The 12,922-nt window shown below is 29.6% G+C and overlaps 1 protein-coding gene across 1 annotated transcript; it reads right to left on the bottom strand.

Annotated features, from left to right (window-relative positions):
* Nucleotides 1-847: 847 nt before the first annotated feature.
* Nucleotides 848-4,152, bottom strand: LOC125807392 (GDP-L-galactose phosphorylase 2-like). The gene is made up of 7 exons (XM_049487100.1): nucleotides 3,359-4,152; nucleotides 3,154-3,266; nucleotides 2,985-3,044; nucleotides 2,039-2,281; nucleotides 1,761-1,946; nucleotides 1,421-1,669; nucleotides 848-1,302 (listed from the first exon to the last, which is right to left on the bottom strand). The coding sequence occupies exons 1-7, from the start codon at nucleotides 3,480-3,482 to the stop codon at nucleotides 961-963; spliced, it is 1,317 nt and encodes a 438-aa protein (XP_049343057.1). The 5' UTR covers nucleotides 3,483-4,152; the 3' UTR covers nucleotides 848-960.
* Between the last annotated feature and the right edge of the window lie 8,770 nt (nucleotides 4,153-12,922).

Below are 12,922 nucleotides of genomic sequence, written 5' to 3'. Positions count from 1 at the left end.
TCTGTTACAAGTTTGATTGTAGCATTATTTAAACTGTGACTCCATTTCATGCTAGCTGTCTACGTTCTCTTTTATACGATCTTTAAGAAAGTATACATAAGATAGGTAGTTTTACTAGTTTATTCTTTATCCACGCTCTTATAAAAAAGAAGCTTTTTGGAACTTGTTTAGGCTTTCAAAAAAACATTAATTGTAGGGGTAAATTGGGAAAATATTAATTAGTTTTGTCTTGGTTTGGTAAATGGTCTAATAATTTAGGACAACTATTTATAGTAAGGTGATCAATTAATATGGGCGAAGTAAGTATAAAATCTATAAGTATGTTGTATTGTGATTTTCATTAAAAAATTGCATATTTATGAATTATGTTTCAACAACTTTTTAATAGGTGGTTTAATTTGTTCCACAATTTCAGACTAATTCCAGTGAACTTGTTACAAACCTTGGGAACAACTTCAGACAATTTAGTCCAAAGTTTGGTCAATTTTTTTTCCTGTAAGTGGTTCAGTTTCTTGTGCAACTTTAACATGATTATAATGGTCAGTATTTCGTAGCATACATAGGAAAGAGCTAATAAGAGTGAATTGTACTTCCTGCTGAAATACACATACAAAGGCAATATCACCATTCAAGTGGAAGCAATTATAACATCAAACGCACAAAGTTTGACAATAAATAGGGAAATCCAACTTCTATTAGTATTGTCTTAATTAAAAACAGCATACATAGTACCCCAAGGTCATTTCACACACCAACCCCACATTACATATATATAGAACATGGCTATACCAGATAAAAAGCAATAATACACAAGGTTCAGTTCACAGAGGAACAGACCAAATTCATTAATACATTGAACATGGTTTTGCCTTATTTAGTGATATTTCACAAGGGTAGCTAGAGATGGAAATTCATGAAATAATAACATGCGATAAACACCAGAGCTGGGCCGTGAAACCCCTAGGCGGGAACCATGGTACTATGGGTGTTGAGACCATCAATCTCCTCCATGGGCTGTGGAGGTGTGACATCTAGATCCTCAGGAGAACCATCATTGGCGTTCTCATTCTCTTCAACACTGAGACTAATAGCTTCAAAGATGAGAGCAGTCACTTCTTGGAACCTTGCTTCAGAGAGTGAGACCTCGGCGAGAAGCCTCCATGCATTTGCCTCAGTTGCACCCTCATAATCCTCCTTCCTCTTCAAGACCATGTGTCCACTAATCTCCCAAACAGCAGGATTGACTTGGGTGTCGAGGAGTTCAGCGTTGACCTCTCCAAGAGCTTGTTTCTCTGCATAGCACTGTTTCAATCCACCAAAATACATATAAGTTAGAATAGTGATCGATTGTTGGGAGGAACTGTTAATAATTAAGGAATCCCAAAGTAGTTGTAAAAATGTGGTTCAAAGAGTTATATACCTGTGGGAGAAGGAATATCCTTTTTCCTGAATCGGAGATTAGGACATTGTAAGGGATGTTGTTCTCTTGCAGACAAATGCAAGAATCTGAGACGACATTGGCCAAATCCTCCAAAGTATTTCCACCCTCAAAGACGAGACCTCGAACTGGGTAATTAAGCATCTCCGATATCTTCACTCCAGCATCAGTGACGGTTATCTTCTGAGTTGGGGCCTTCTCAATGGGGAATTGCACAGCCAAGAAATAAGCCTGAAGAGATCAACAGCAATGAGATTTGAGTTCCTTCTTCATTATGAAAGCTCTCAACTATGTCAATCATGGAAAGTGTTGTAGACTCTACCTGGAAGTGAAGATGGTTGATGGTGGCAAATGCACCCAAGCTGTTGTAACCCAATCGGAAGTATGGGTTTGCTGCTTCGGCAGCCATGTGCAGTGCAAGCAGGAAGCTGTCCCTGTCGATCCTCTGGGGAAGGCATTCAAGGACCTTAGGGATCAAAAGCACGTGTCCGTACTCAATGGGACTGACCTGTTGCATTGAAAACCAATATACTCATTAATCACTGTTTCTACTTACCAAAAAAGGTTCCAGTATATGTGCAAAACTAACTACGAACATACATTGATGGCAACGACACTTGGAGATTTCTCAGGATCAATTGGTGCATCTGGATAGAGCTGGACTTCATCTTCCTCACTTGCTTCAAACTGAAAGAGCAACTCTTCCTGTCCAACCTTAGTGAAGTTGAACTTGCTTCCATCAAAAGGCTGCAGCACCTTATCAACGCGAAACTCAGTTGGCCTCTTCTTGAGGTGCCTTCCCTCATTCAGTTGAGCAACGAAACCATATTCTCCAGGAATCACCTATAACCATTTATTTCAAATTAAATTGCCAATTCACAAATGAAGTATCCTTTCTTCACATCAGTCAAAATCAGTAAGTTCCCGAAGCAACAACTTGAAAAGCAAGTGCTGAGCAATATCACAACACTCGTTTCAAATTTTCCACACACCGACAAAAAACGCTAGTTCAATTTTAAACACTACGTAACATCAATTTACTATGCTACTATAAGACATAAATGACTACATCTTCCTCAACCTTACTCTATAAAGGTAAGAATTGGTTCAATACTTCATATCACTTGCCGCTCATTATCAATAACCATGTTAACCTCCAAAAGACATAACCCAAATTTCCAGAATTACATGACCTTCTACTGTTTCAAAATTTCCCTATTCACTTCCTATTGTTATACTACTTCCCTCTATCCATGTTTACTCATCTACTATACTAAAAACAAATGTCCACTTTTACTTATCCAGTTTGGCAAAACAAGAGATAATATTCCATTTTTTTATACCTATATACCTTCTAAGTACTTTGTAAGGGATGTGTCAAGTCAAATATGGACGAAGAGATTATTATCTTTTGCAACTTCTAATAGTCCCCTAGATAGATTTTGTAAAACCAGCATTTCTAAACCATGTCTATCTAACTGGTAATAACTAAAGCAGAACGTGTAGGCATCAAATACAGTAACCACAAGAGAGAAGAAAAAAAAACCTTAGTTTCGCAAGCAGTGACATCATAGCGAAAGAGGCCTTTCTGCTGACGATCCTCCCACTGCACATCAAAATTGACCAAAAAAGTGAGTAATCAAATAAAAAATATCTCAAAATTGGCAATTTTAAAATAACAAAACAGTAACCAAATAAAGAAGCTTCGCACTTACTTCCCCAAGAACAAGGGATTCCAGAAAGTCGATCGGAGATTCCTTTGTTTCATCGGCGGCAACAGACTTGCCGTAGCTCAAATTTTTGAAACCATACAGTGGCAGCTTTGACCCTTCAACAGTACAAACACATAACAACAAAATCAATATTCTGCTAAATCAGCTTTAATTGAACAAACAATTGGGAAAAGGGAGTATACAGTACCTGGAAGGCAGCAATTCCTGAGGCAATTCCGGCCACAACCAGCACCACGAGCACCAATTTCATCAGCCTCATCCTTTTGAAAGTTAGAAACAAGTGTAGGAACCCTCTTAATTTTGAGCATCATCTTTACTTCTTTTTGTGTTTTTCTTCAAATAATCAAGAGAATACTAGATAGAACTGTACGTAATAAGCTAGAGATCTACGGTAAGTATAACTATATCTAGTAGGAGAAGGAGAGGAAAGAACCGCCGCCGGCAAGGAAGAGGAGGTCGGAAGGACTACCACCTTCAGAGGGCAAAGCGCCACGTCCACCGTGCGGCGCAGGGTTAGTAGCTGTTACACAACCCTTACGACGTACTGCTGGAACATGTAAAAGTGGTCGGCGGTTTACTTTGTGTATAGCCGTGATGTCTACAACTTGTTAAACTGGGCTTTACCCTCAAAACTGCAAATACAATAACCCCTTCCTCTTAAACCCGAAACTAAAATTCCAAGATTCTTGTAATGGGGTCTCTGTTTTTGTTGATAGATTGCTACTATGGGAGAAAAAAAGAAGAAATTTGGTTGTTGTTGATGATAAGGGAGAAAGAGCAGGGAGATGTGGGTATTTATATAATAAATTGTAGAAGGGATAATGGAGGATTGGAAAATTGTGGCTGTGGGTTTGCCAATGGGGTAGAGAAGGATAATGGCGCTTGCTTACTGTGTGTGAACCGATACAAATGGAGACTGTGGAAGGTGTAAAACGTGGCTAGAAAGGCAGATTGTAGACAGGGTTACGGTAAGCTGAACAAGTAAAGATAGCGGTGAAAATAAAAATAACTTTTTTGGTATAATTTTATAAGCGAAATTTGAAAAGTAAACACTATTTTTGGGTATGATAGAGATTGTTCCAAATAGACATGATAAACTGTTGTCTCTATAATTTCTGTCTTTCGAGTGAGTACTTTGTGCACACCAATAAATCTTTCATTGTATAATAGCGTACAATCACAAGAAATAATATAAACTCTATTATGTGATAGGGTTGACTCAAAAGATATCGAGGAATTAAAATAACTTCCAATTCCAAGACAATTAATTATTATGAGTAACATGAAACAAAGTTAATTCATTTTACCTTAAATTAAAATAATAAATATTTTGAGATTATTTTTAGTAAAATTAAAAATTAATGTGGAACCCAAGTTTTTAGAGTTAAAAGTTAAGAACGTTGACCAATGTTTTATGATATATTTTCTTATCATATTGATATGTAAAAAAATGTAATTTATAATTCCTTTTTGTATAGTTTTTTAATATCTAAATTTTTAATTTAAAATATTAAATTAATGAAATCTCATTTATCTATAAAATTTATTCAAATTGGCAACCAAAGGAATAGTGTATTGCTTTTTTATTAAGAGGTGAAGATCAAAATTGAATGTTGATAAACAAAAATATCCTTATACGATTGGTACACTTTAAAATATATCCATATCCAGAAATTATAAAAAATAACATATGATTGCAATTGGCACATGTATTTAAAGGTTTTTACCTTTACATCTTCCAATACTAATTTTCACAATTTCCATTGTACTCGACTTTTTGTAGATTTTTATATGATCTTTAGTTTTTTACATGTAATTTTCGAGCCATAGATACAAATATATAGTACTACAAAATTGTTACCCCTTTATATATCAAGAATATTTATAAAAAAAAAAAGGATTTTTTTATTTTATTTTTTATTTGGTGATCGGAGCCCACATTGAAGCTTCGATTAAATTCAGATCGCGCACTGCAGAGCACATTCATCCTGATCGCGCATTGCAGGGCTCATTCGGAGATGGCACTTCTAACATAATTTTTTCCATACCCAAGGCTCGAACCTGAGGTTAAGGATAAAACACTCCCACCGGTGCACCACAACCCATGAATATTATTATATAGAAGAGTGAAGCCAACCAACGACCAGTGGCAAAACGGAAAATAAATCAAACATAGAAGGGCAAATATCAGTGGCACAACGGATATTAAATCAAAAATACAATGGCAAATTATAACTTCTATACTAATGAAGAGTGAAGCCAACCAACGACCAGTGGCAAAACGGAAAATAAATCAAACATAGAAGGGCAAATATCAGTGGCACAACGGATATTAAATCAAAAATACAATGGCAAATTATAACTTCTATACTAATATATAGAAATATATATATATTGATATCTGTGCACTCCTGGTCAAAGGAAGGTTGTATTTTTCTTTTTTTATATGACCAAGGGTAGTTTTGTCAAACAAAAAATATTTCAAGCTTAGTTTTAAGTGTACATTGTGCATAAAGTATTAAAATTTCCAAAAAAACCAACCAAAATTTATGTAATTCCCAATGAATCCATCACTAAGTCAATAGTTGTGGATTTTAATGGGCACACGTGTACCAATACATTGGGAGGAGTAAAAGAAATCATTGCAAAGTTACATGGACCCCATTTATTGATTTACTTCAAAACCATGTACATTCAAGCTGATAAATTTTTTTTAAAATTCTTTTTTATTTTTGAATGTATAATTTTTAATGAGATTTTTTCATACCAAAAATTCAAATTTGAGGGCATTTAATCATTTCCTTTCTTAGTGTGGTTTGATCATGAAAAAATACTGTTTATTTTATTTAAAAAATTTATAGTTGAAGTCATGTTTGGTTAAATTTTATGCAAAAAATATTTAGAATTTAAATATACTTTTTTCTAAAGGCATAATATATAAATATGTCATTTAATTTGTTTCATCTAACATGTTCTTCAATTTTAGATATCCATAAGTAGACACATAAACTTATATAGAATTGAACAAGTTGACACTTGTGTCCTACTTGACGTCCTATGTGACAATATAATTCACGTCCTATGCGATATTTTATGTGGCTCCCACGTGTGTTATTCCCCGTAGGACGCGTGTGTCTACTTCTTCAACTTTATAAAATTTTAAGTGCTTACTTGTGCACTCCCTAAGTTGAATGTCATAGATGTCAGACGAAGTCAAGTTAAAAGATATATTTATATATTATGTTTTTCTAAATATGGTTTATATTCCTCAGTTTCTAAAAATTACTTGACTAATATACCTGAGACGTACAACCAAATTGCAATAAAAAAAAGTAATATCTCAAAATAGATAGTTGTATAATGTCATAGATTAGATCTCATATAAGAACTACCACATACTATAACAAAAAAATATCACTTTATTTAAAATTTTTGAAGTTGAACTTGTGTCAAGCTATTGATTTTGCAAATTATATTTGATTATTTGAATGTGTTTTTTTTTAAAAATAAATAAACTAATATGAAATATAATTCAAATGGGGCCATTTTTATAAGAATAAAGAATTTGTGATAAATTTTAAAAAGGATAATATAGTTAGGGGCTGTTTGGTTATTGGTTAGACTTACGCAGTTTTTAGTAATGCATGGTTTAGTTATGTAGGATTTAGTTATGTGGTATTAATTATGTTGGTGTTAATTATGCAAATATTAGTTATGTAGGTATTACTTAGTTATGTAGAGATTACAATACATAAATTATTAATTATTGAATATATTATTTACAAATAAATAAGCAAGCAAATAGTATAATTTCCAAAAAAAAATAAAAATAGAAAGAAATCTTCTATATACTTAAGTGGGAATTCTATTTATTTTTTCTCTCTCTATTTTTTTTTTAATGTTTAAAGCTTATAAAAATAAAATACCATAAATATATTTCAAGTACATTATAAAATCCTATTTTATATAATGTAAATTTCTATCAAGATGCTGCATGTATTGTTTGTACATTTTTAGTATACCAAATATATGAGTTATATATAAATTTATATTCCAAATAAAAAAACAATACATAATAATTAAATATGTGGAATATATTTAGTAATATATGGTGATAATATATGATTAGCATATGCGTTGTCAAAATTATACATTCCGATTCATCATATTAATAAAATATTTATATTTTGATTTCAAATGAAAACAAATAAAAAATTGTTCGTATACAAAAGAAATAAGAAACAAAAATAGCTAGGAAAATAGAATAGTTATGTAAAGTTTTTTCTAGAGTTTTCAATATAAAAAGGTAATAGGGATAAATGTGTAGTTTTTTTAATACATGTATAACTAATACCCTCATAACTTATTCCATCTTTTATCATGCATAATTTATACATAGATTCCCTCATAAGTTATGTAGGTATCAATTATGTAGGATTACAAAAAATGTAACCATACACCGTATAGAATTAATACAAGAATAACTTTTATACAATATTGAGAAACGTATCAACCAAACATGGTAAGTCATGTTGGCTTTTCTACCTAATAGGAAAATAGAATAGTTATGTAAAGTTTTTTCTAGAGTTTTCAATATAAAAAGGTAATAGGGATAAATGTGTAGTTTTTTTAATACATGTATAACTAATATCCTCATAACTTATTCCATCTTTTATCATGTATAATTTATACATAGATTCCCTCATAAGTTATGTAGGTATCAATTATGTAGGATTACAAAAAATGTAACCATACACCGTAAAGAATTAATACAAGAATAACTTTTATACAATATTGAGAAACGTATCAACCAAACATGGTAAGTCATGTTGGCTTTTCTACCTAATACAAAATTTCTACCAAATATAGTAAAACATATACAACTTTTTATATATGAGAAAAAAATGCATCTTATACGGTAACCAAACGGCCCCTTAAAGTATTAACAAGGTTTTGAATGTTTTTCAAATTTCAAATACAACTTTAAGTTATATTTGTAATTTTCATAATCAGATGTTGATTTTCAAATAAAGTGAAATAAAAAGATTATCTATTTCTTTGTGTTAATTTATTTTTCATATCTATTAAAAATAAATAATTAAAAATAATTTTATTATCTTAAAATAAGATATAATTTTATTTTATTTTTCATGTTTATACTACTCTAAATGTGAAAAGAATATCATCAAATTAACTGTTTAATTATGTTTGACATTATGTTAAAATAACCATTGGTGCATATTATATTGTATTGTTAATTAAGACAATTTAAATAAGTTACAAGTTATGATTTGATAAAAATATATGTTTATATATATATATATATATATAATTAACTGTTTAATTATGTTTGACATTATGTTAAAATAACCATTGGTGCATATTATATTGTATTGTTAATTAAGACAATTTAAATAAGTTACAAGTTATGATTTGATAAAAATATATGTTTATATATATATATATATATAAATTATTATTATTATTGTTATTAATATAAAGTGTGATTTTATTATCATTTACTATCGTTTTTATTAGAAAATATTAATGATAATTTTTCTTTTCAAAAAATTAATTAAATACCTCTTAAATTTGTAATATTGGGCCCGTTAACGGGCCCTTTCATATCTAGTACATATAAATACGCCTATATGAAGAATTGTACGTATTTAATTTTAAAATACTTTCCTTATATAGTACACTACAATTTCCCATTATTTCAAGTGGTTGTGGTTTGTTAATGGGTAGAAGTTGAAGGACTAGTGGTCCTATCTATGCCAATGTATTTGGTCCCAAATATGGTGATATTCAAACAACGACATTATATTATTTTGTGCGGTCCCTGTTTTCTCTTTAATACTTTTTAATAAATTAAATAACGATTGCGAGTCATTTTCTATTCTAATTTTTCTTTTATTTTGAGTGGTTTAAAATTAGTAGTTTAATTTTCTTTTGTTACGAGTGGTTCGAACAAAATGAAAAAAAAAAAAAGGTGCACAACTTATTCAAATGGAGGACTTTGCTCCGTACGTGGACATCACTATTCATTATATAGAGACAGATTTTTTTTAAGGCAATTTGAAAAAAATTATAAATTCTCATTATCAAACTTTATTAGTAGCTTTAAAAAGACCAAAAAGTATTAAATAAAATTATTTGGAGAGCAAAAAAAGTTTCCCTTAAATAGAAATTGCAACTTTCGATTAAAATTGATGTATTATATAATGATGGTAATGGGTAATATGTTGCGGGTGAACTTCCCTACTTAAGAGGCCAAGTTAGTATGAAGTTCATTACTTTTCCTTGAAAAATAAAATAATAAATTAATTATCGAATAGGTACAGAGATAAATTTAGAATTTAAATATTATTGAATTGAGTTTGAAATTCTGCCAATTGTTTGATTTAGTGGTTTTGTAATATATGGAAAAGTTTTATTGCTTTATTACGAGGCAATTCAATTTCATATTGATGTAATGAAAGTGAAGGATCCATGACAATTACAGAATATCATGAATAATCACATCGAAAAATCACTTGTAAGCTTTACTATGATCGTCCCTTGTTGTTAATTGTCCCCAAATTTCATTATTAAGAAGTTTATCCATAGTTTTTTTGTACAAATTTCTCCCTGCACATTACTAATCCTCATGACATGGATTTATTTGCTGTTAATAAATCGATAAGAGTACTGTTATGATAAATAACTCGTCTACAAAGTTCATTAATATCTAAACTCATTGATTTACCTCACCTATTTAAGTGGTCAATGTGCATTATTATTTATACTTATTTATTACATATGCAAGATTCAAGTTATATATACTTGATTTGAGTGAATCACGATTTTAAGATCAAAATTAACGAGTTTAATTTTTGAATTAAATAGTAATATAGTATATGTGGTCAATTATTAAAAGTTACAAGGATATTTTTTTAATTGGAAAAATTATTAAGTTTAAGATGTCAATTGTAAAGATTTTCTTGAACAAAGAAATAGGTTGAAAATATTTTTGAATCAATATGTAAATAAAGGATATTTTTAAATAATTTTTTTATACGTTATAAATATTCTTTTGCTCCTTCCGTAAAATGACCCAAAAGGACCCGGAGGGTCAACCTCGGTGTTTTGGACGTCCGTACGATGACAATTGACATATGTCCATTTGGTCATTGGTCATTGGTCATTGGTCATGTTAGAACCATGTATTTATTTATTTTTTAAAAGAAAATTTATAGATTTTTACTTGGTGTTTGATATTTATATTAGAGTTCGATTGATTTGAATTTATGTTGGGTAGGACCTCATTCAAGGATAGTGTTTCGCCGCTTCCTATTAAGGATATTTTATACGTATCAGAGCTAAAACTCGAGACATCTGATTAAAAGAGAAACAATCTCATCTACTTCAGTATACAACATATATTCGGTAATATTTTACTAAATTTATTATGCTTTATAGCCCTAAAAACTAGACTGGTATACTGTTACTATGTTTTATTTATTGTGCTATTCTTTTTTTAATTATTTTAATTTATTGCACTTAAGTTGAGTGATTTTAAAAATAATTTATCTAAGTATTTATAGTTATAGCTCTATAAATATATATCATATTTGGATAGTATCAATCAAAAGATAGTAATCTTTCACGAATCAAAACTTTGTTTCTCTTTTGTTGTTCAATATTTTCTAAAATTTCCTATTTCATTTTCAATTCAAAATATTATAAAAGCCACACTAATTAAATACCACTAAGCAAGAACAAAGTTAGTACTGAGATTTTTGTTGGATCAAGTTATATAAAAACATTGACAACAAATAGACAATTAAATAACTGTTTTTTTTTTTTTTTTGCAATAAAATGATAATTTTCAAATAAAACATAGAAGATTCATCTGACATTGAAGATAAGGTCTTCACATGAACACGTTCGATGGCCTAATTCCAAACTATATTTAATTTACGTACAATTATTTTATTCGATTTGCAGGGAGTCAAAATTATTGTCTATGGTTGTTGCCCTTCACCTACCCCGTGTAATTTTGATGAAGACCAAAATAATTATTTTAAATAAAATCGAGTACTCAAGGGTGTAATTTAATAGTCAATGAAGATAAGTGATTTTTTTTTGTTTGAATCTTTATGCATATGTGGAATATTGCAAATACTTTAAAATACATAAACGAGATACATATAACATAATTGTGATACTGTAATTATAACAATAATTATATACGTAAGACATTATGCTTAACCATATGACATCCTAACAACTACTAAGTGTGTAACGTATTCATTTATTAAAAGTGAAATGATGAGATTAGAACTCATTGTCACACGTAATTACAAATAAATATTTTATTAAATAGGAATTAATGAACTTTCAAGCGATGAAATGTAAATCCACATTCTTGGAAGAATTCATGCATATGCTAAATTTATGAAAAAGTCCACACCAACCACAACAATAATTAATATAAATATTTTACTCATATTAATTGATAATTAATCGTAAATTGTGGAGAATGATCTGAAAAAGAAATAAATGAAATATTGAGGATAAAAGAAAAAGAAAAAAAAAGTTCATTTCTTGATATACTAAAATAAAGTGAACGGAGACAGTAATTTTTATATCTGCAAAATACATGACGTTTTGATTAAAAAATTGACAATGTTAAGAGTGAGTTATATATTGTTTAGACATTTAGAAAATTAATAATGCACATAGTTTAAGAAAAAATAGATAAAAGTGCACAAAGTCTTAAAACAAACAGATAATATGACATCAACTATCAGGTGTCCTAAACATGGCTTTATTAAATTGTACGAAGAATTGTCGATATTTTACTAATATTAATAGTTAAATTAAAATTGGGAACTAGTAAATTAACGTTGATTTGATAAACAAAACTAATAACTTGCTTATCGAGGAGATCTCACAAATAACTTACTAGTAAATTAGCACGGACATAATCCACTTTATTCAAAAACACAAAATTCACTTTTTATTGATGGTTGCTTATAAATATCTTTAAATGGCTTGATAGTATAAAAAGTTATTGACACATATAAAGTCCTAGCAAATGTCGGCGTCGATGCTTAATCATTTATCTTTATCTATCACTCAAACTGCAAAATATACTAACGTGGTGCCTTGAAATATTTTTACTCTACTTAAACAATATAGTTTTACAAACATTTTTTTTTAAAAAAAAGCTCTTTTTAAATAGAATAATTTTTCAACAAAGATATTCAAGTGGAATAATAACTCAAACTAAATTTTGAGATAAATCAAATACATGCTTTATGTCTTACATAACATGCGATGTCCCAACTAAAGAACTTAATTAATTGCGTTTTCTTTAATGAGAATACCTACTAAGTTCTTGGAAATTTTTGTCCATTAAATTTTTTCTCTCTCAGTAGTATATCACGTGAGAATATAAATATTTATAACAAATTTTGAATATTCAAAAGATAACTAAATTAAACTCATGTGGGCATCTAATACGTAACAACTTACATTTATAAATATGTTCTTTCCACATTAATTAGCAAATTCGACAAAAAAAAATTCTAATAATTGGAGTGTACCACTGCATAAGTCAAGGTAAAAATAGTAAGAAAAAAGAACAAGTAGTATTCAATTTGTTTTCCTCATTTTGATTCAATACGAAATTTGTAAAATAATGAAGATGTTTGAATTTTGTGATCTTAAATTTAAAAGCAGAAGTGAAGCCCAAATGTTTACT

This window comes from Solanum verrucosum, unplaced genomic scaffold, assembly GCF_900185275.1.
Source record: "Solanum verrucosum unplaced genomic scaffold, falcon-dt-bn FXZP01000183.1, whole genome shotgun sequence".
In the NCBI taxonomy this organism is placed as follows: Eukaryota; Viridiplantae; Streptophyta; class Magnoliopsida; order Solanales; family Solanaceae; genus Solanum; species Solanum verrucosum.
The sequence above is the reverse complement of the archived record's forward strand: the minus strand, read 5'-3'. Positions and strand labels throughout refer to the sequence as shown.

Bases quoted from the DNA above. Each gene is read 5' to 3' on its own strand.
- LOC125807392 (XM_049487100.1), bottom strand. From the start codon at position 3,482: ATGATGCTCAAAATTAAGAGGGTTCCTACACTTGTTTCTAACTTTCAA. The intron at 3,267-3,358 runs GTACTGTATACT...GTACTGTTGAAG, and splicing joins CAGGAATTGCTGCCTTCCAG to GGTCAAAGCTGCCACTGTAT. The intron at 3,045-3,153 runs GTAAGTGCGAAG...TTTGATGTGCAG, and splicing joins AATCCCTTGTTCTTGGGGAA to TGGGAGGATCGTCAGCAGAA.